Source organism: Camellia sinensis, chromosome 8, assembly GCF_055761805.1.
Source record: "Camellia sinensis isolate YWXY chromosome 8, ASM5576180v1, whole genome shotgun sequence".
NCBI lineage: Eukaryota > Viridiplantae > Streptophyta > Magnoliopsida > Ericales > Theaceae > Camellia > Camellia sinensis.
The window spans coordinates 150,249,661-150,273,589 of NC_138968.1; the positions used below are offsets into that span (position 1 = coordinate 150,249,661).

At 32.9% G+C, this 23,929-nt stretch overlaps 1 protein-coding gene across 15 annotated transcripts; it reads left to right on the forward strand.

Annotated features, from left to right (window-relative positions):
- The first annotated feature begins 3,205 nt into the window (after nt 1–3,205).
- On the forward strand, nt 3,206–11,157 carry LOC114274054 (ELMO/CED-12 family protein). 15 transcript variants are annotated; one of them, XM_082883805.1, is made up of 12 exons: nt 3,722–4,041; nt 5,497–5,599; nt 6,601–6,710; nt 6,971–7,039; nt 7,634–7,749; nt 8,548–8,649; nt 8,795–8,849; nt 9,022–9,142; nt 9,344–9,391; nt 9,511–9,605; nt 10,065–10,188; nt 10,809–11,157. In XM_082883805.1, exons 1-11 carry the CDS (start codon nt 3,991–3,993, stop codon nt 10,116–10,118), a joined length of 924 nt encoding a protein of 307 aa, XP_082739931.1. In that variant the 5' UTR covers nt 3,722–3,990; the 3' UTR covers nt 10,119–10,188; nt 10,809–11,157. The 15 variants fall into 15 exon arrangements, with proteins under 15 accessions (XP_028071721.1, XP_082739936.1, XP_082739931.1 ...); XM_028215920.2 differs by lacking the exons at nt 3,722–4,041; nt 10,065–10,188 and adding an exon at nt 3,206–3,465; XM_028215915.2 differs by lacking the exon at nt 10,065–10,188.
- The last annotated feature ends 12,772 nt before the right edge of the window (nt 11,158–23,929 follow it).

Below are 23,929 nucleotides of genomic sequence, written 5' to 3' on the forward strand. Positions count from 1 at the left end.
ATTAATGCTAAAATTTATAATTTTAATTTATTGGTCAAAGCCCTAAATGTAAAAGTAGGTTAGTGAAATCATATAAGCATTATTAATCATATTGAATTTAACCCAAATTTGAACCTCGTTGGAGGAATGAATAATGATTCTCTCTCTCTAATTCGATATTAATGCTAAAATTTATAATTTTGATTTTATTGGTCAAAGCCCTTAATGTAAAAGTAGGTTAGTAAAATCATATAAACATTATTAATCATATTGAATTTAACCCAAATTTGAAGGAGGTTAGTGTGTTTCACTCTAGTTTCTTTATTAATATTTTGAGCAATGGTAGAGGGCCCAAATTCTGTGGCTCAAATGTGGCTCAAATGGCCAAAACGACGTCGTTTTGAGTACAAAACAACATCAAAATGGCCAAAACGACGTCGTTTTGGCCATTTGAGCCACATTTGAGCCACAGAATTAGGGCCCCCAAACATTTTTCTAATATTTTAAAACTTAAGAGAGAAAATAATTTTTTTTTTGGGTAAAACACTAATAAATTTTAAATAGTGATCTTATGAACTGTTTGGTATTTATTTTTAATGGACCTAGAGATCCCATTATAATGTATTTTTTTTTTTAAATATAACACACAAAACTCCTTAATGTATTTTTTTCAACAACAATGATTGAGACCTCTATTTTTTGGAGAAGTAATGATTCATCCCCCATTTTTCCTCCACCCCTTTGACCCCTCTCTCTCTCATTGGTTACCTTTTCTTTTTCTTTTTCTTTTTTTTCTTGCTCCACCAATCACTCCCTGCCACGTGGCAAAGGGGGGTGAGGGGGTGACCCCCAAAAGGGGGTCCCAAGCATTATTCTTTTTGGAGACCCTATGACCCCCCTTTGGATCTCCACCATTGATGGTGTGGGCTCCACGCATACATAAGTGGGTTTTATATGTACATCAATGGTTGAGATCCAAAAGGGGTTGTGAGGGTCTCTAAAAAATGGGGGTCTCAAGCATTTTTCTTTTTCAAACGTAACAACATAACATTCCAAAAAAACTTATTGATGTATTTTTTTCAAATATAACACTCCAATCAATATAATACACAAAAACTCCTTAGTGTATTTTTTTTTTTCAAATGTAATACTATAATATTACACTCCAATATAACACAAGAAAATCATACTATCGGAATATGTATATTTCCATGCTCGACAACCAATACTTTAGCCACCAATCCCTCAAAAAAAGAAATTTTCACACCTTTACCTTTCTATTCTCATACCCAAAAAAAAAAAAAAAAAAAAAAAAAATCAGAAAATTAGAAAATTGAATCACAAAATGGCATTCACTTAAATTCAAATGACACTAAATCAAATAAATACAACTTTCTAAAATAAAAATAACTAATTGGTTTATAAGAAAATTCGTAAGACTAAATAGATCAACATTCCCCCATATAAGATTTATAAATAAATTTTCCTTTTTTATTATGTTCTGTTTATTTGCATAGAAAATATTTTTCTATATTTGGTGGTGTGACGATTGGACGAAGGTGGGACTTGAAGTGAAGGTGGTGGTGTTGTGGTGGGGTGCCAAAAGCAACAATGATAGTGACAATGATTGTGGCGGTGGCTATGGTAATGGTGGTATAGTGGTGTCAGTGACAGTGATAGTATAGTGACACTAGCAAATTTTGAATTTGTAAAACGATTTTTAACTTTAAAAAATAAAAATTAAAAATTATTATTTGACAAAATATATATTTTTTGTTAATTATGAAAAATATTTTTTAATTTTTTTGTTTAGTTTTATATTATTTTTCAACCCAAACAAAGTGAGGATTAACTTTATTTTATTTTCTCATAACATAATTTTATCTTTATCTTCGATTCATGTGTGGTTTCAATTTTTTATATTTAATTTTTTAAAAATTAAATTTTGTTTGCTTTTTGTTTCTTGTATTTTTTTTTTGTTTTTAACAGATTTTTTAAATATTTTAAGTAATTTTTAAAATTTTTTTAGATACACTTAATATAAACACAATTAAAAAGTATAATATTTGAGAAAAAAAACTTTTTAAAAAACTCATTAAATACTAAAAATACAAAAAAAAAAAAAAAGAGAGAAGAAAATTCAATACATTTTCATATCTTGTGTACTTATTATTTTTTAAAATATTTTTTGTTTTAGATATAGGTAAGTTAGGTGTATTTAAAAATTAAAAAATTTACTAAAAATATTTTTAAAAAATACAAAAATAAAAAAACTTAATTTTTTAAAAATTGGAACCAAGGTGATGACTTTGAGCAAGGATCCTCTAGAGTTTTTTTTCTTAAAGTTTCTTAGAATGGTGTATTGTATGGTTGAGATTTAATGACAAGTCACATTAATTTTTCAACATTAAATCTCAACCACATAATATACCACTTTAAAAAATTTTAGAAAAAAAACAATGTACGAATTAGGGCTGAGCAAGGAATCCGTGAAATCCGTAATCCGATCCAGTCCAGTCCAATCCGATAGGTTTGGATTGGTTTTTTGAATCCGCGGTTCGGTTCCAGATTGAAGAATTAAAAATCCGTAGTTCACAGATTGGTTCTGGATTGAATCCCACAGTTCCGGATTGGAACCGATCCGGACCGTATACAAATAGTCTATATGTTTATTATACATCCTCCCTTATAGTATCTTCTCTTATTCTATGTAAAATGTAAACTCAAACCTAAAACCGTATAATATCTTCTTTTATTACTTTTGTTTGTTAGTTTTAAGTTTTAATTTGCAATGGTCTAAATACTTATGGTGAAACCAGTTTTCTTATAGTTGTTTAAATTCTAGAACAGTATGTCGTTATTATAGAAAAACATGTTGCTATTATGGAACTAATATAGCGCTATGTTTTTATTTTTATGAAATTTAAGTGTTATATATATATATATATATTTGTTATTTAATTATATGAATCCGTGGTCCTAAACCAATCCAATCCGTATTTAAATGGATTGGTTCGGATTGGTTCCATAATTTAAACGGATTGGATTGGTTCCAATTTTTCAGGAACCGTAAATAACGGATCGGTCCTGGTTTCACCCCAATCCGGTCCAATCCGGACCATGCTCACCCCTAGTACGAATCCTTGGTGGATGGCTTTCTCTCTAATTTTTTCGTCTTCCTTTATTTTTCTTAAGCCGCAACCAAACACAGGGATAGGTCTGGTCACCTACAGATTAGGCGGTCTTTTTGGCAATATGGCTGGTTTTGGAATGGCGAGGAGTGAGAGAGTGTGTGTGTGTATGCTCCTCCTCCTCCTCCACCTCCACCTCCACCTCCACCTCCACGCCATTGTTCTTCTTCTCCTCCTCCTTCCCTTCTCTGTACCAGCTCTGGCCCCACCACTTTCCTCAATAGGGACCCACCCAGATCGAAACTCATCCACCACCACCACCACCAACGGAAGTTCATCTTCTAAGCCGTAACAGGTACTTTTTTTTTTTTTTTTCAAAGAATTGTGCATTATGTGTTCTCTTTTTCAGCATCGTACATTATTGTTTTTCTCTTAACTCCTTCTCTCTTTGTGGGTTTGTGTTTTGTGGGTGAGGATGTTCTTTTTGTCTTGTATGTTTTGTGCAAAAGAAAGGCACATATGCCTTTCCCTTTCTAACTTTTGATCCCTTTTTGCCTCTCACAGTTTTCTTTGAACTTTTATTTGCAATAAAGTTGAACCCAAAAAAAATTAAATAAAAAATGTGCCTTTGATTGCGCTGTTAACCATTTTCTTGGCATTCTCTATTCAAATTCTCCATATGGGTTCTGGCTCATTTAGAGGGAAAATTAGGGGAGAGAAAGTTGGAATGATGATGGGTTGAATTCTGGGAGCAGAGCATGGGTTGGTGTAATCATTGGTTAAACCTTTCATCATCATCTTTTTTTTTTTTTTGGCTTTAATCTTTTGCTTTTTGGTTAGAAAGGCCAAGAGAATCTGATCCCTTCTCATTTTGTCTCTGATGAGATTAAGGCGTAGACAATGCATTCCTTCTTGCTCTTCTCATCACAGAGTAAACCCTTTTCACCTCTTCTTTCCCAACCTTTTACCTTCTTTGAATGAATTTCTTGATGAACCTTAAAAATTAGTGATAATTTCGACACTTAGTTCACAATGTTGTTGATGCTTTAGAACTTTTTCATTAGTTCACAATGTGTCTTTTGTTTAATCCTATAATGCTTTTGCACTTTGTGGTTTTCAAAATCAACCCTTTTCGTGTAAATTGATGGTCCCCTCGGTTATTGCTTGCTTCTCTGCCTAAATTTAGTTCCGGGTTTTGTCCCAAAAATAGTATGTAATTTGTTGAGCTTATCTTACTAGTTTATAATGTTGAAAATTGTTGGAGATCAGACAGCCTGAGTTTCCTCAATATGCCCGTTAGTTTTCAATGTGCTTATGTCACGAGTTACAGGAGAGTGGATGGTTAAGAGCCTCCGAAAAATACCTATAATTTTACAATGGTTCTTTTGCTGATAACTAGTAATGCCTTTTCACCCTGTGATTGAACCAACTCTTCTAGGTGCAAAACTCTACTTCCAATGAGTACTATGTTCTTCAATGTTTGGTAGATCATGTATGTGGTTATTTATTTTCAATCATGTTATGGATTGGATAGAAGATAGTTTAGTTTCTAGTGGAAATACCAATTTGCTCATTTTGTTTCTTTTTCTATAAACTTATACTGCTTGTGCTTCACATAATTAGATTATTATCTATCAATGTAAAGAACGATGTGGCGACTGTTCATTGTTTGCTTTCTTACATAATCAATCCCTTTGTTCCTTTTCAAAAACAATAAAGATCATATATGATCTTATCTTACCTTTGAATATGAACTTGTTAGAACGAATTATTTATACCCCTCTCAATACCTTTGTCCACACCATTTGTTCTCTGGTCATATCATATCTTACAATGCCATTGCATGTTTCTTCAATTGAACTCTTGGTATGAGAATTGGTGTTGCCAATGTTTTTCACTCTCAGATTTTTCCTAGTTTATCTAATTCATGAATGGACTTTTGGTTGCTGCTGCACCTACTCTCAGAAAAGCTCATAATATATATAGAAATATCTAATCTTTTTTTTATATATGCTGAAATCAATTCTGTTTCTCTACAATTATGATGTTCGTAAATGTATTGACATATGAATTCGCTGCTAATCTTTATTCTAAGCAAATCTGGATACCTTAGTACTTGACCAAGTTATTTTGTGCTTGTGAAATTGAAAGAAAATATTTCTATTAATAATTTTAGCCACTCATCGTATTGCATCTAGTGATTTGAGTTACGCAAGTTTTTTTATTTTTTTATTTTTTAACCAAACCAAATTAAATTAAGGTTGGTGTGCCAACTTCCAATCAGGTGGAGTCAACTACAAAAGTCATTTTTCTTGTAAAGGGCTATATGCTCAGTCAAATTAAATAAGGTCTTTCTCTCCCCTTAACATTTCCATTTAAAATTCAGGTTGATGAAGATGAAGCTTATTGGAGAAGGAAGAAGGCCAGTGAAGAGTTGGCATGGTCTCATAATTCTGCTCACGTAATATCACAGTTAACCCAATGTTTTAGTGAGTAGAAATTTTGATACCCTTCCTATCGTTTTCTTTGATTTTATTTTACTTCTAGTTCTCTGTCTCTCTCTCAGTTTGTCATACTCGGATTCTTTTTTGCATTTTTTGCATGATTACTTCCCTTGTTCTTACACCCTATAATTGGTTATAAAAGCATGTTGTATTTTTACTTGTAGAATGCAATTGTATATAGTTGCCCATTTGTGTTTGTTTCATTGTTTAAATTTGATTTATGGTCAGGTGTAACAAGATGCTTTTTTGGATTAGTTTGGTTGATTTAAATTCGGCTTTTGGTTTGAAAGTATTAGTTCCATTTCTGAGAATGATAATGACTTTTACTAATTAATTTTTAAATATGCTTGAGCAGACCTAGAATCCTCAAGTCCAACAACGCTACAAGGGAAAAAACAAATTTGGTTATTTTATTTATTAACCAAACATGTTTGAGCACCAAATTACCTAATTCTGATCAGATGTTGCATAATTAAGAATAATTAAAGGCAATTACAATAATCCAAGGAAATGTGGAGGCTGCCTAGTTACTACTTCTCCTAGAATCTTCCATGGGAGCATTGTGTTGTATGCTGGGTATGACCTTTTATGATAATCCAAGTAAAAAAAACCTTAATTTAATAATAAAAAAGATCACCTCCTAGTTATTTTAAGTAATTTTCCCATTCAATTAATTCTTGTATTTGCTCGACTCCAATTCTCATGGACTTGTGATGTGGATATTCCATGTATCTTGTTGTAAGAAACAAATAAATTAAATTTAAATTCTCTGCTTTTTCTTGATACTAGTGTGTAAAAGTTTAGGCAAGTAACTGGATGACTTTGTGTTACACTTGTCGCTACAACTCATGCTACATTGAAAAACACTCTGCACAATGTTATTTTTCTTCTGGGTCCAACATTCTTACTTGATGGCACAACCAAAAAATGAACTATTCAATTTTACTCAGTTCCTCTTATGGCACTGATAATTATTGTTGTTGTAGCTAATGCTATGGTTGGACCACGATCATGGATAGGAGGGATCTTTAGCCGCTCAGGCAATAGGCGTTATGGAAATGAAAAATTCATTGACTATCATTTGAGTCCTCTTCAGGTATCTCTCTGCTTGTGTGTGTGTTTGTGTTGAATATGGGATTCATGGATTAGTTATATGCATGTCAATGTGCATTTGTGTTCCTTCTATCGTGTTGTCTAGAAAGGCTTCAATTGGTGCTGATCATGGTGAAAAGAGCTTTGGGAAAGTAGTTTGCATTAACATCAAAATTTGGTTGTAAGTAGGATGATAGGTGGTTCCGTGATCCGTTTAGTATTTTATCATCCTTTCAAAACTCATGTTCTCTAACTTCCTTGCAGGAACAAAGACTTCAAAGACTTCAAGAACGATTGTACGTGCCTTTTGATGAGACTCGGGCTGATCATCAGGTACTTCATGCTTGTAGCAAGCTTTTGACTGTACATGTTTGTTTAGCAGTAGTATTAGGATTTATTATCTGGCTAGTGGCTACTGACTTTATCCGTTTCAATAGTATATCCATTTAGGCTCAGTTTGGTTAGATAATTAATATAGGAAAGCAAAAGAAAAAGAAAAATATAATTTTTTATGTGTTTGTTTAAATAGAGAGTCCTTGAAAGTAATACAACTCAAATTAGCTTGTTAGTTAAGCTAATAATTTCTTGCAAAATATACAGGGAAATTTATTTTTTCCCACAAATCTTTCTTTTTTGCCCATATCTTTCCTTTTTGTCCATGTTTCTCTCCACAATTCCCTGGTGATTATATATTTTTTATCATCATTGTCTTACAAATTTTTTCATCTATTTAAATGCATGCAAGAAAATAAAATTTCATTTCTTTTTCCTTTCTTTCACTTCGCCTTCTAGCATTTTCATTTTCTATCAGACAATCTTTCTAAACAAACGGAGCCTGAAGGTGCATGATTGTAGTTTTGAGCACTTTTTTCTTCTTACAAGTTTATTTGTTCACTGTGTTTTCTCATCATTCATTCCTATTGACAGAAAGCTCTTAGAGAGTTGTGGTGCGCGGCCTTCCCAGATGTTTCTCTTAGAGGTTTGATCTCTGAACAATGGAAAGATATGGGGTGGCAGGGTGCTAATCCATCTACTGACTTTAGGTCAGTTCCTCCCTTTTAATGCAAGTTTGAATTATTCTTGCTGAACCCTAGTTCAAATATGATTGGTATGCTGTTGGGAGTATATAGGGCACACTTGTGCCTGTGGAAGAAACTTAAAATAGCGGTTTTAAGTGTTTGCATGTCTAATGGAAAAAAGATTCGCTCTGTTGTTTCTGGTGCTACTGCATTCAGTTTATCACAGCGTGGTTACTTAATCACTTTTAGGATTTATGAACTGATGGGGCCTTGTTTCATTATCATTTCTTGTACCAGAACCATTCTTATTTAAGGTCTGTTTCTACTGAATGAATTGTACTGCAAATGTTATGGGACTCTTTGGTTGCAAAAATATCATTTCACTGTCAACCCATCACCAAGTTGAAACCTACGAACCACAAACACATACGCACAACACAACATGGATACGTCGGCATGATTTTTTTTATTTAAATGCAGGACATGACACCTGGGAGACACGTATAAAATTATCACAAAATATGTATTTTTATGTGTTAAAAAAATTGCATTATTTTTTAATCATTTCATCCTAAGTTATTTTGTTTAAACTTATAATTAGTTTCATGTGTCTAAACAATGAATACATGTGTCTCTCAAGTGTGCGAAGTGTGCCCAGCTTTAAAAGCTTAACAAAAGGACATGTTTGGACGAGTGTCCAACATGGTTCGGGGAGTGTCCGATGGGTGTTGATGTTTGACATGGACACACCACCTTGGAAGTGTTTGCTATTCTCAAACGTATTGGGATATTTTCTGATCCTCTTTATAAAATCATGAACAGTCCCTCAAGAAATAAAATGGAATGGTTTCAAATTTGGACATGTCAAATGCAATCTAAGATATATATGTTGGGTGCATATGATGCTGGACAAGAATCTGAGAGGTAGAGCAGCCAACTTATAATATATGAAGTGTTGATATAAAAATTTTCAGAAAAGAAAAGAGATTTGTGGTTGGAATTTTGAAATTCTACTATACTTCTATGTTTGAATGCATTGTTTCTCATTGACAATTTTTATTTTCCTTAGGGGTTGTGGTTTTATTTCGCTCGAGAATTTGCTGTTTTTTGCAAGGAGTTATCCGGTATGACTTGAGTAAAGAGTCCTTAGTTGGATGATTGCTTCCTTTTCTTTGATTTTTATACTGTTTTGATTGTTTCCTTAGCGCTTATATTTGGTGTTTATTTTTAATTTCTGTAAATATAAAATTGTGCAAAAGATGAGTTATTACTAATTGCATAAAAATTCAAATGAAGGATTCTTTTCATAGGTTGTTGTTCAAGAAAGGAGGGAAACGAGCGACATGGGAATATCCGTTTGCTGTTGCTGGCATTAATGTATCATTCATGTTGATTCAGATGCTCGAATTGGACTCAGGTCTGTTAACTTCCAAAAATATTGTCTGATGTCATATGTAAAAATTTACATTAAGGACATTCATGCCAGAGAGGGTATTGGGACACTAAATGAAAAAAAATCATTCCATATGTGGCTTTTTGCTTGTTCATAATATATTAATTGAAAAGAAAAAAAACTTATGTTTATGCTTCATAATTTCTTTGCTCTTCTGTTTGCCAGAAAAACCGAGATGTCTTCCAGGAATGAATTTCGTTAAATTATTAGGAGGTAAAGTGTTAATGTTAGTTAGATTTAGGTGTCTTTTCCTTTAGAATACTTCAAAGGGTTCCTATGTCTTGCTTCACATGTTACTTCGGTGATAAAACTGTGCTTCTATACTACTGCAGAGGATGAAGAAGCCTTTGATGTTTTATACTGTATAGCTTTTGAAATGATGGATGCTCAGTGGCTTGCTATGCGTGCTTCATATATGGAGTTTAATGTAATCTCTCTCTCTCTCTCTCTCTCTCTCTCTCATGAAAATACTTAACATAGTGCTGACTCTTTCATTATATCTTATGTTTGTTGATTCTGCGTCTTTTCATTGGTGGGAATTGACTCTATTTTTGGACGCAACACTGGAGAATAGATAAGACAAAACAATTGTGTTGGTCGTGTTGGGCAAATTCTTTAATGTTATAGTCAAGGGCAGAGCTAGGAATTCAATGCGTCATACATTTTAGACACATGCATGTTAATTCAATAAATAATATCAATTATCAAATTTCAAATCCTATTTTTTAAAAAAAGATAAAGGATAAATAAAAGGGGAAATTATCTGCAGGTGGTAATTGTAAAAAAATATTACACATATGTGGAAAGTTTATAATTTTAATTATTAATATTAATAAAATTTACTACTAATTTGTAATTATTTTTGGACTTACACACTGATTTGAAGGACTGGTCTTTCTTTAATCTTGGATATCCACTGAATCGCTTAACTGATGAATAGAAGAACCAAAGATGTAGTGTGGAGAAACAGTGTAGCGAGAGAGTATACCAAACAAAGATGAAGGAATTAGGTAAGCGAGTACTCTATAGAGAGATAGACAAGAATATCAATACTGTAAATCATTCAACTCAGAAGATGGTTTGAAATTCCGATAAAAAAAAGAAAAAAGAGAAGATGGTTTGAAACTTTGTAACACTATTTTCTTTTCCAATAATGCCCATCAAACAACAGCTAAATAGCTATGCTTTTTTTATGTTGCCTTTTGTTTTTTTTGTTTTTTGTTTTTTTTTCCCTTCCCCTTTATTTTCTTATTTGTGAGGATGCCTCATCCTCATTTCTTCTTTTTGATTTATCAATAACATTTTTGTTGTTGATCCAAAAAAAAAAAAAAAAAAAACTGCTAAACTGCGTTCATATTTAACCTATCTTCTTCATTTCAAATTGCCCATAAGTTTAGAGGTAAAATTGCAAATGCATCAACTAGTATTAAATAATTCTCTGTTGACAGCATGGTTCTTTTGTTTTCCGTTGACACACATTGCTTCTTACTTAGATTGATTTGCCTCTAGTATAGATTAAGTTCATACTGAATTTTGATGCTAAAACTTCTTGATTTACTTGGTTGAGTCGGGTTTCTCTAATCCAGGAAACCCCGGTGGACTAACATGTTTACCAATTATCGTCCTTCAGGAGGTTCTACGAGTAACAAGGACACAACTGGAGAGAGAGCTGTCTTTAGAAGATGTTAATCGGATACAAGATCTACCGGCTTACAACCTGCTGTACCAATAGTTTCACATAGATTTCGCATTAAAAGCTACTAGTATTTTGGAAACGTTTGCAACGGATGCAAAGAGCTCCAAAAAGAAGGGTATCTTGAGACATGCTAGACCTAATGAAGATATCATGTTCTGGCTTTTTCAAGTTTGGTTTATGTTGTTAGCAAAAATTTGGTTTGGCTAAATCAACAGGGTTGATTCGATAGAAAAATCAATTTTCACAAATACAAAACAAATCAAGTGATATGATTCGTGTTTTATGTCTTGACAGATTCAAGGACTTCGTTGGAGGTTATCGACAGAGAGAAACAAACTAAAAACCGATAATTGCTGAAATTATTACTTGTTACAAAGATTTGAACAAGAACAAAATCAAAAATATAAAAGAACTAAAAAAAGAAGTTTATTGATTATCAGAACTAGAAAACCATCATAGAATCCCTAAATTAAAACTACTCCTATGATGGTAAATTAGTCAAATGATACGTTATACTTCTCCTAAGGAAATTCCACTCTTACAGATCTATTCTAACTCATGTTAAGTGTTGATGATTGATTTTCCTTTGCTATATCTCCCTCGTCATATTTATAGGCATCAATAAAACTCTCAAGTTGTTTCCTTCAAGCATTGACTCATAAGAAGTTACAAATTTGCCTCCAGTTTCCAAGCTCCACGTTTTTCCAATTGTGCCATGATGCTATGACCCGTGTTCTTTCCATAAGTGCCATGATATCATGACCCACGTTGCTATTTACCTCCTGCGCAAGCTTAGTAATAATAATAATAATAATAATATTATTATTATTATTATTATTATTATTATGGTCATAGTAAATCTTTAAAGATGGTCATACTATGAATCAATAGTCCAAAATTGACAGATCACAATCAATGAGATTAGATTTAGCTATAATCGACAAGTCACAATTAATTAAACGAGACTTGGCCATAATTAACAAACCATAATCGACAAATTATTTTTTGATTTCAACACATGTACACCAATTTTTGGGGTTTTAGAGCATCTCCAACGGTTACTCAGATTTTTCACCAAATTTGAGTAAAAAATGACTCATTTTACCAATTTGATACCACTCGCTCCAACGGTGCAATTTCATCAAATTTGTGCCAGGGTCGACCGGCCGGTCGACCGGTTGGTCGACCGGTTAAGCGAAATTTTTTTTTTTTTTGAACTTTTTGAACCTTTTAGTGGTCGACCGGTTAGGCAATTTTTTTTTTTTTTTTTTTACTGTTTGAACCTTTTTTCGAACCGTTTGAACCTTTAGGCGGTCAACCGGTTGGTCAACTGGCCGGGCAACCGGTTGGTTGACCGGTTGGTCTCTCCCAACGGTTAGGAACAGTGATTTGGTAAAATGCTTCGCCTGTTCTCATTTTGGTACAAGATTTGCTGAATTCTGGATTTGATATCGATTTGGTGAAACGGTTGGAGCTCAAAAAAGTGACTTTTTCATCAAATTTTGAATTTGATATCACGTTTGCTGAAGCGTTGGAGATGGTCTTAGGGCTGAAATTTGTAATTTGCAATGAGGCTGGAATTGAACCAACTTGAAAACTCTTCTTGGGCAGTAGCTGATTTAATCAAATGATAGATTGAATGCTTTTAAACATTTGTCCAAGAAGATTGCTCTGGTAGGGTTCCTAGCTTTAGTCAGCATAGCCGATGGTACTAGACAAACATACACATATTGAATTAATGGAGCACACATTAGTTTTCATCATATAGTATCTCAAACTCAACATATCGAATGGTTCCCTTTACCCTAGGTTTGGTTTGGGAATGCTAGGATCTGCTTTTTCACGTCCTGTATTGGTTAGTGGTCGTCTTTCTCCTACTTCATATTACATTGGTTCTATTGGATCTTCTACTATAGGTGTGGATTGCTAGTTCCTGTGCTTTCCATTGTTTGCGGGAATGTTTGAGTATTCATATAAAATGTATCTTCTATTTTAGGCTGTTTAGATGTTTTAAATATTTTACTAGAATGTATCTTATCTTCTAAAATGTCATTTATATATTCAGTATGAAATTCCTGGTCTAACAATGAAACTGCTTCATCATGGGTATTTCCCCTTGCTATATATTCATAGTATCTGCTATCTAATATTTTATTCATATCCATTAGAGTAAAACTATCCAAATCTATCTCATTGATATTATATATTTTATTTATGATATCGTTTTTTTTTTTGATATTACATAAAGTTGATTTATGCTATTATGACTATCTTGATTTTCTTCCTTATCTATGTTACTGAATTCATATTCTTCGGATCTTTCTAGGGCTATATATGTATATTGAGTAAATCTTACTACATAACTATCGTCTGCTTTTTGATAGGGGCTAGCCTCTTTTGTCCTAAGAAATCTCCTAAATTCTAATCTAAGGCTGCATTATCTTTTGAATTATATTTTTTAGCTGGAAGTGCCTTTATTTCTTTTGCTTCTAATAATTTAACTATTTGATCATTTGTAAGTCTATAATGAGTATAACTTTCTGAGATCGCTAAGCCTAAAATTCCTGTGCAAATTAATAAATTCTTTTCTCCCTTTTTCATCTTATACCCTTTACTTTTTATTCCTATTTTTATCTTCTTATGAAATGTTGAGGTTGGTAAGAGAAAATCTGGTGTGAAATAAACTATTCTTCCTTTCGAATTCATGTCTAATTCATAGCTTCATAATATGCTTTGTCCTACATCATTAAACCTATCATCATAAAGACATACGAAGACCTTGGCTCCTAAATTTTCTCTGGTTAAAGCCTTAACTCCTGTTACAATTAGTCCTAAATGGGTCATTTTGAGATGTTCATTTACAACATAATTGTTGTTTTTCTCTATTTATTAGATTTAGTTCTATTTTTTCATCTTCCTGGGTTACGTTACGCTAATCATTTGTTCGCCATAGTGTTTAAATAAATATTGTTTCTTATGAATTTTTCCTAGCTTATATACATACTTAGCTAGAATTAACTTTAGTTTTCCCTTTTAAATTTCTCTATTTGGTGTTCTACATCTATGAACTCTTTTACCTTAACATCTTCATTTTCATTACGCTTCTTACTGCTACTTCCTTTTACTAGCTGTTTGAACATTTTTATTTTCTATAAGTTCTACAAATAGGCTTTCTTATTGATAATCCTGATGGCAATTTAAGCTTTTTAAAATATTTAGCTATATTTTCTTCATTTGTCTGAGACTGAACCTTACTTGCTTGTCCTTCAACCTCTTTTCCTTTTTGATGTACTAATCTTTCTAAAGAAGCTATACGATTTTCCAAACTATGTAGTTGTTTTGATAATTCATCAAAATTTTCACACAACCTAATAAGAAATAAAATTTCTATATTATTTTGTCTTACAAATATATTATCTGACTGATTTATTCTTTGATAGCTACTAATTCATTATGGATTATTATGAAAATGTTTTGCTTGTTTTGAAATAGCCAAATAATCTTTGTTAGCTTTCTTATCACTGCTCATAAATTACGATCTTATAAGTTGCTCTAATTCTTCTAAATTTTGCTTAAAATATCTTGAATCTGATTGACTTGTTCAATTTGTCTGGCTATTTGATTTATCTGGTTATGGGTTTTTATTTTTATTTTTTTTATATTATTAATTGCTTAGATTCTAATTCTATTTGTTTAGGATGTCTTATATTTATGGTTGAAATTAAGTTTTCTATTTCTATTTTGAAGGAATGTTTACACATCAGCTCCATAGTGACCACAATATTCTTTTACTATTTCTACTTAGGTTACTATCCTTTTATTCTTAAATTCTTTTCTTTACTTTGAAAAACTACTTTTAAGTGATGTTTGCTTTCATTACATAGTATATTTTTATTTTTCTATTTCTTACCTTTCCTTTTTTGCCTATAATGTCCCTCTAATGCCTGATCACGGCTCACATGGGTTCTTCAGCTAAGGTTACTCAGTTATGAAATAATAATAAAAAAAAGATAGATACTAAGAAGGTTCAAAGCATGTAATATTAATGAGCAAGCAAGCATTTCATAAACTTAGTTTTTTAAAAAGAAAATAAATTTTAGAACAGAAGAGTTACCCTTTCCAAATGCCCAAGGAAAAAGAGAAATTATTCACACTTCATATTAATATAACAAAATACTTACAAAGATAATGTTACAGACTTTGGGACACTAAGAAACTCGGAAACTAAAGTTGAGACACTTGAAGATTGGACAAGGACAAGGACTTGAGTGAGTTTTTTTTTCTGATGTTCCTTTATTCTTCAAGTGTTTTCTATTTATATTGGTGAATACTCCTACAGATTGACTACCGAAAGAATCAGTCAAGGGTTAAGATTATGATGCCGGGTACAACTTTGGGCCCCATCGCACATCATTCAATCCTCAATCTCTTGGTTCTTTGTTTTACAAAATATTACAAAAAGAAAAGAAATGAAAAATAAAACACGTGTAAGGATTCTCACAACTTTTCTTTAATGGAGCAGAGTAGGGGTTGTTTGCTCTATTAAAGTAGTGAGTGAAGGAGAAGCCTTACTACTGACCTATGAAGCATGGGTACGGGTACGGGTACGGGTACGAGTATGAGTACTGGTACTGGTATGATGCGGGTACGTCGATACAGTAAAATTCAAAAAAATAGGGCACAGGTACGGCTTGGTGTGTTTGTAAACAAATATTTATTTTTAATTTAGAGTAATGTAAAAATTAATTAAATGGTTTAATTTGTTAATATCCAACTTACAATTAACATTTAATGTCAAAAGTAAAGATATAAATCAAAATTAAATGTCAATATATTAAATGGCTTACAAACCATAGTTTAATTTTAAAATCATACTAAGCATAAAACAATAAATAAAAAATAAGTCTAGTGAAATGAGTTTTATCTCTACAGTAGAAGAAAATATTGTTTCAACTAAGATACAGTACAACTTGGGTATATACAAAGTATGTCTAAGTACGCCAAAAATTAAAAAGACAAAATTTGGTACGTGTTTCGTGTACTCGGTACGTATGCAGAAGTACCATATGAGGTACTATATGTCGGCAAGTACCCGATACGAGTACGACATGTTTTTCGAAGTACCCATACTTCATAGCTACAGACAGACGCAAATAATTACAATGGTTTTTTGGCGTGAATTCCGACACATATTTTCAAGCGTGAATGAGAAACCTTGTCGCTGACAAACTCAAATAATTATGCTGGTTGTTGTTGTTTTCGGGCTGAGTCCTTCTTGGTGAAGCCCCTGTAGATGCCTACTGATGTAGATGCTTGATGGTGATCTTAGATGCTTGATGCTGAACTTGGATGCTCTAAACACTTAGATGCTTGAATGCTTGGTTTTTTTTTTATTATTATTATTATTTTTATTTTAAATCCTTTCAGCCAAACATTCTATCTAAAAGGTCCTCAAGATTTGCTACTGAAAGTTGATCATAAAAATCTACCCTATTATTTGGTTCATCCTCCCATTGATCATCATCTTGAAGTATTAGTGATTTATGAGAAACACGATGTTGGTAGTTAGGATACTGACTTTCATTAACAAATATCTCTTTGATGAAGGGAAAACTTGGAATAGCCAAGTTACAATAGATCTTTTGGTTTTTATCTTCACAGACGAGGTGATCATAGCTTCCATTATAAGCTAATAAAGAATTATTAGCAAATTTCCTCCACTTGTTAAGCTGATCTTTGAGTGAAAATTTCTTACATGGCCAAGGTCTTCGATTGAGAAGTCCTGGGTATCTTGGAAAAGTTGAGGTTCCTCTAAGGTACATTTTATGCTTGGCAGGAATACACCTTATTCCTTTTCATTCTGGAAGCTTACTAGCAATCAATACTTCAACAAATGGATGATGTTCTTCCATTATGAAAAGTACTGAATGAGTAAGTTTATTTCTAAAACTATCGGTCTGGTCTGATTTGGAAAAAATCATTCTGGAAACGAAACCATAATCCAACAATTGTGCGGTTGTTAGACTACGAGCCATAATCCAACAAAACCATAATCCAACAATCATTATGGCCTTTCTCTACAACGTCTTTCTTGTGTGCATGGTTGTTCTTCATCATCCTATAGATAAGTCCATTGATAAGCCATACCGGGGCATTGAACTCCTGCTATAGAAAGGTCCCGAAGAAACTGTTGTATAGTAATTGGCTCATTATTTTCACTATCTTTGGCTAGGGTAAATATATAAGGCTTAATATCCTCGAACTCTTGGCTTTTCTCACAAAAGATTGAATGATAGAATGCCTAAAGAAATACATTCTAGCACTCACTTGATCAAATTTCTCACTGGTAAGTTGCTTGACTTCTTGGATTTGAAAGGGAGTGAGTGATTTATCTGGAGTTAATGTTTTAAGCTAGCTGGTTAGGGTTCGAATGGTTGCTTTCAATTATTTTTCTTCGTTTCGGAGCTGGTCTAGCTCTTCACTGACTCTTTTGCCCTTATCCATGATTTTCTTGAAATTTCTGGTAAGACATTTGCAATGTCTGCATAATTGAAGAGAGGTTTGTGGTTCTTTATTAAGCTGTGGGTTAATACTATAACTTCCTGTTATTTGACTGACTAGAACTCCATCTGTAGCAAGAATAAATGACTGCATCTTGCCCAATGTATCCAGATAATCTTTAGCTGCCTAGTTAATTGTATAACTGGTACATATTTGTTAGAGGGCATATATACTGGTTGACTCAAATTATAAAATCCTTTGAACTGGGGTGAAGGAAAATTTTTGACCAAAGGTTCAACTTCTATCCAGTCATGGTAAATGCCAGGTTTAGCTCCTTTAGCTACACATAGAAGGAGAAACTTTTAGACAAGGGTTTATTCTAGATTTTTGAAAAGTATATACTGAGGGAATTTAGAACTAATAGACGTTTAGCTGGGTGATTAAGTTTATTCCAAAGGTTATCTAAAAGACACTGTTGAATCGGGTCAAGCTGGATTCCTGTTAAAGGTTTGAACTTGGCTCTGGCCTCATAGATAGGAAGAGCAAATCCTCCAAAATTCATTGTCTTGCTGTTCTCTATTAGCTGCACAAAAATTAAATTGGTTATCTTCTTTGTCTAAATATATTTTCCTACTTAGCCTATCTGTTAACTTATTATCACTCCCCTTAATATGTTCAAATTCTACTTTATATACTTGTCTTACTATACCTAAGAATTTTTCCCATCTCTTATTGCTAAGTTTACGTTCATTATTGTGAAATTTGACTATAGTCTCACAATCAGTTCTAATTGTGAAAGGCTTGTGTAAAAATAATCTGAATTTATTTATTATATGTACTACTCCCAATATTTCAAAGTCTAAACTAGTCATAGTTGTATCTTTTTCTTTAAATTTTCTATAACTATGGCCTCGTTTGGGAAGTGGCTATTTTAGAGGCTTTTTGGTTATTTTAGTAGGCTATTTTAGTTTTTGTGTTTGGGAAGATGGAATAGATTTTTATTTGAGTTGGTGTATTGAAAAATGTGTTGAAATGATGTTTGTAATTAAAAAGACAATTTTATCCCTATTCTCACATTTTTCAAAGTAAATCAATAGGGGCAAAATTGTAATTCTACTACCTGTCACTGTGACAGCCTACCACTGTCACAGTGACAGCCACTGCCGGCCTAATTTTTTTTTTTTTTAAAACCTTTTGATTTGGAGGCTTTTAGGCTATTTTTGTTTTGAAGGCTATATTAGCCTAAACCACCTTTTCCCAAACAGCGCCTATATCTACAAATGCGCTCTTTATTCTTACTATCATATTTACTAGGTTTAGCTGATAGTACTGTTTCCCATCCTAACTGGCTTGTATCAGTTTCTACTACTATATACTTTGATTCTAATGGGAGTTGTAAGTCAGGTAGCTTCCTACATATATCTTTAATTTTTCTTACCAAAGCTATATCTTGTTGGTTAAAATACTTTTGTCCTGTAGGTGTGGTCTTGCTATATAATGGTCCTATAATTTTACTTAGGTTAGGTATATACATTCTTGTGTAATTTAAAATTTCCAAAAAATGACTGAAGTTGTTTTGTATCTTCTAATTTATCTGGATAATCTAAAATTTTCTTCACTATGTGTGGTTGTAGTCTTATTTTTCCATCTCTTAACTCCATTCCTAAAAATTCGATATGAGGTTTATTTAAGATCATTTTTCTTTTGCTAAGTATTATTCCATTGTTTATAAACTCTTCTAACACTATGTATAAATGATCTATATAACTATTTTTATTTGGGCTAAATACTAATATATCATCTACGTATACCAACACAAACTTACATTTATTAAATATACTATCCATCTTACGTTAAAATATGGAAGGTGCATTTTTAAGTCCAAAAGGCATGACTAGCCATTCATAGTGTCCTTGTGGGCAACAAAAGGCTATCCAAGGTATGCTTTTCTTATCCATTATTATCTGTCAAAATCCTGACTTGCAATCAAATTTACTAAATATTTTGGTTGTTTGTATTCTATTTATGAGCTGATCTTTATCTGGTATATTGTACTTATCATCTTTTGTATTATCATTTAACATTTTGCAATTTATAACCATTCGAGTTTTCCCTCTTTTTATCTCTGCATGATTTCTTACCATAAATGCGACACTTAGATGAGGGCTATTACTAGGTCGAATTACTCCTAGATCTAATAATTCTTTAATCTGTATTCTAAATTCTTCTATATCTGTTGGCGTATGATCTATTTGTGCTAATGTAATCCTGTAGTGTTTATTTTTGATATCTAAACTAGTTAAAACTTTATTTCTTTTCCTATATTTTATGGGATGTTCTCCTAAAATTTCTGTTGTTTAAGCTAATCTTATTATTTCATCTAAATCTTTTTCTGTTCTTCTGTATACTAGTTTTTTTTTTCAGTTTTCCTGTTTTTGCAAAAATTAATTCTAAATTAACAATTTGATTAAATTCTTAGAAGCTCCAAGAGCCATTTTTTTCCCAAAACTTCTAATTCTAGATCTTCTACTTCTAAATCTTCTACATAATTATTAGTTATCTCCTCACTTGGTATATACTTCTAGACTAAGTCAGAAAAATATTTCTACTAGGAAATAAAAGGTTAGCGGGAACTGAATCTACTATTGTACCACCATGCTTTGCATGCAAATCTGATGAATGGGCGATTGTGCTAAGGGCATAAACTGTGAGTGTATGCACAGTTTGTTTGAAGAAACTAACGCTATTATGGCTGATGCACATGCCACCTTGTAGATTGAGTATAAAATTAAGTCCTAAGATGAAAGGATGTTTTTGCCGAGCATTTCCAATGCAAACCTAGGGTAAAGGGAACCATTCAATATGTTGAGTTTGAGATCCTATATGATGAAAACTAATTTATGCTCCATTAATGCAATGTGTATATGTTTGTCTAGTACCATCGGCTATGCTGACTAAAGCTGGGGTAACTAAAGGTGAACTCCATCCAGGTGGAACTATATGTTGTTCGATATATGATTTACTAGCTCCTATATCTATCATGACATTTACACTAAGAGTTGTTTCAGCGAATTTGATTACACAAGATATCTAAACTAAATTTAGTTTGGATATGACAGGGTAATTAAATGGTAAATATGCTTTGTCAGGCTGTGCTTGGGAATATTGACTAAATGGTTAAGAATTAACTAGGTTAACTAATTCTAAAGAGTGCATATGTTCCTCAACAAGTTATCTTTTAAGGGGTATTTATTTTGAAATTGTTCTAACAGCTGCTTATGCTGTTTATTTTCTAATGTTAAAATTTCTATGCCAGGGTTAGTTCTATTTTCGGTCTCATATATTTGTAGTTTAAGTTCTTTGACTTGTATCTCTAATTCGTAATCATAATTCTCTATTTTCTAGACTATGATCTTCTCACATCTCCTCTTTATTTTCTAGTGTTACTTTATGTGCCATATTCAATTTTTCTAAACAAATTGTACAATAAGTTACACCACATAATATACATTGAGTTATCTTATTTTTAGCTGGAAACCAATTACAATAACTGCATCGGATAGTATTAAATCCTAGTCCAATCATAAAGTTATGCTGACATTCATTAGCTGGGTTGCGTTATTTTATCATCATAAAGAAACCATTATGGGAAGGGGGTATTCCTATTTCTTGGTTAAGTTGTCCTAAAAGATTATCTATAAAAAAAACCATTATGAACGTCAAGTCATGCCTTTTTATGATAATATTTACATTCGATTTGATGTTGATGCTAAGAAGCTAATAGGAACTCCAATGCCTTCAAACCCTAAAATTCTCTCCGAGGAGAGCATTTGGTATTTTGGAGAATGCTTTGTCCATGTACTTCTTGTTCAGACTTGTGAGTGCTGTGATATGGGATTCAGAATTTTTGAGATGAAGAGGGACTACTGTTGTTGGATTGAGAAGTACTAGGTCAATCTTAGACCCATAATATCTCTTTTTCCTCAGACAGAGAGAAGCAGACATATGTGTGAACCACCCGTCATTAGGAAAATTGCTATGCTATATGGTGTGAAGGGAGCAAATGAAAAAGATTTTATGTTGGTGTTATATCTATTCCTGGCAAAATTATTTCATATAATCTAAAGTGCAGGACATTTAAGGTGCTTTGTGATTACCAGACTGGCTTTTATGAATGTCCTAGTTACAAGCACATTTCTTGTGCATATGCTTTTAGGTATGCTTATGAATTCTACGAAAGCATGTCCACTGTTTGAGCATGTTCTACATGTTGGAACATATGTGCCTTTTGTAAGTTGCTTCTTGTTCTAAAGCTTTTGTAATACTTTTTTTTTTTTTGTTGAGAATTATGTAATGTTTAAGCTATGTGCTTCATGTAGTTCTTTCTTGTGAAAGTCAGTGATGCCTTACCATTTGGGGATTTATACTTGAGTAAATAAATATCTTTGTTTTTGCTGCTTTAGTTTTTCAGTTTGTTATTTATATGAAAATTTCTAAGATCGATTGAAAGATAGGGTAGCTGTGGGAATTGATAACGAACTGTATCAAAGAGAATATTACATAATGAAGAAATAAGGGAAGAACAATTTGAAACTCCTACAATTCATCTCAAAATATTGCACATAGGTCGTATTGTTCACATGCTTATAAGTTAGCATCATAAGCAGTATTGTTCCATCTATTGCTGTATGTAGTGCATGTTTTGTTGCTAAATGGAAGTAAGGTACCAATATTGCATACAACTTACAAGAGCTAAAGAAGCCGAGGTTTGAAACTCTCATAGGAGAGTTTTTGTCAAATTTTATCAGAAAATCGAAAATCGAAGGGCCCAAGGAGTCCCAGATTTGTGTCAAGAATGATAATGTGTGGTGGAAATTAAAAGTATGTATTGTAAAATTCATATATAGAATGAATCTGAATGCCATATTGATATCTTTAGATAATTTCTAATTTTTTTTTTTGAATTTGTAGTATAATTGAAATTTTATACTAATATTTTACTTAGGTAAAGTGTGGCCAGTAACTACTGAGAAGTGACTGGCTATCGGGGGGTGGTGGTCCAGTGATTTTTTGGACTTTTTGCATGCAAGTTGTCTGGGTTTATTACTTGGGGGTGTATAAGTTTTTAGACAATGTACTGTACTTTTGTCGTAAAGCTCTATGACCCTTGTTGAGAAGTGGGTTTGGAACTCATTATTACCCCGGTGGGGGATCTTTTCTTTTGAGTTGAATTAAATTTGACTGTCATCGATTATTCTGGGATCAAGATCTAGAGTCCGGATCCTCGATCTCCCTTATTTGCAGCCCTTCCCTGTGGCACCCCAAAACGACGTCGTTATGGGGCAACTTTTCAAGGAAAAAAAGTAAAAACATAACAGAACTCAGAAAAGAGGTGGGGTGGGTTTGAGACGGCACCACCACCTCCTCGCCATCGCCGTCGCTACCCACCTTCCCTTCCTCTCGCCATCGCCGCCTCTACTCACCTTTCCTTCCTCTTCGCCATCGCCGCCTCTACCCACCTTCCCTTCCTCTTCTCCCATTCCTGTTTCTTTTTCTTCCTCCGACGAAGTCCGATCACTTCTTGAGTTCAAAACCAATCGTTCACAGATCTCAACTTTAGAGCAACGGGTTCGATATCAACGGGTTTGTTCCTTCAATGGGTTCGATGACTACTTTAGTTTTACAGGTGGGTTTCCCATTGGAATCAAGAATCTTCAGCAACTGAAGGTGTTTGATGATTTGTTGAGTTTGTTTGATGATTTGTTTGATCGTCTCTCTCTCTCTCTCTCTCTCTCTCTCTCTCTCTTTCTTTGCTCTTCTTTGTTTTTTTTTTTAGTTATTGTTGTTGATGATGATGATGATGAAATTATTCTGTGTTCTTGGGCTTGATTTTAGTTCTGGGGTTTGAAATTTTGGGTAGGTAAAAAAAAAGATGAAGCAAAAAAAAAAAAAAAAAAAAGAAACCCAAGAACACAGGATGAACATACGATGTTTGAAGCAAAAAGAGAACACATGATGAAATTTTGGGTGGGTTTGAAATTTGATCAATTTCATCAAGATGTTTGATGCTTTGACAAATTGACTCTGTTCTTAGTTTTCTTTCTCTCCCTCTCCTTCGTTTTTTTCTCTTCTTCTTTTTTTTTTTTGGTCTTCATCTCTCTGTTTCCTCTTGATTCTGTGTTTATGGGTGTAGCATTAGCATCCACAAGTCCAAATCAAAAGAAAAAAGAGAGCACAAATTAACAATCCTAGATTACCCAGTTGACTATTTGATTGATTGTTGTTTGTTCTTAAGATTAGCTTTTGGTTCAGAAAAGAGAGACTCTTCAAGGTTATGATGATGATGATGATCTAAGAAGAGATTAAAATAGAGGAAAGAGAAAGTTGAAGAGATCAAAGGGTTTTAGTGCATTTTAAGGAAGATAATTAAAATGGAGTTGAGAGGGAAAGACAAAGATATGGGCATTTCAATAGGTTACAGTACAACAACAACAATAGTAGTCACAGGTAGAAGAAGAAACGATCATCATCAAAGCACAGTTCTCAACCTTACA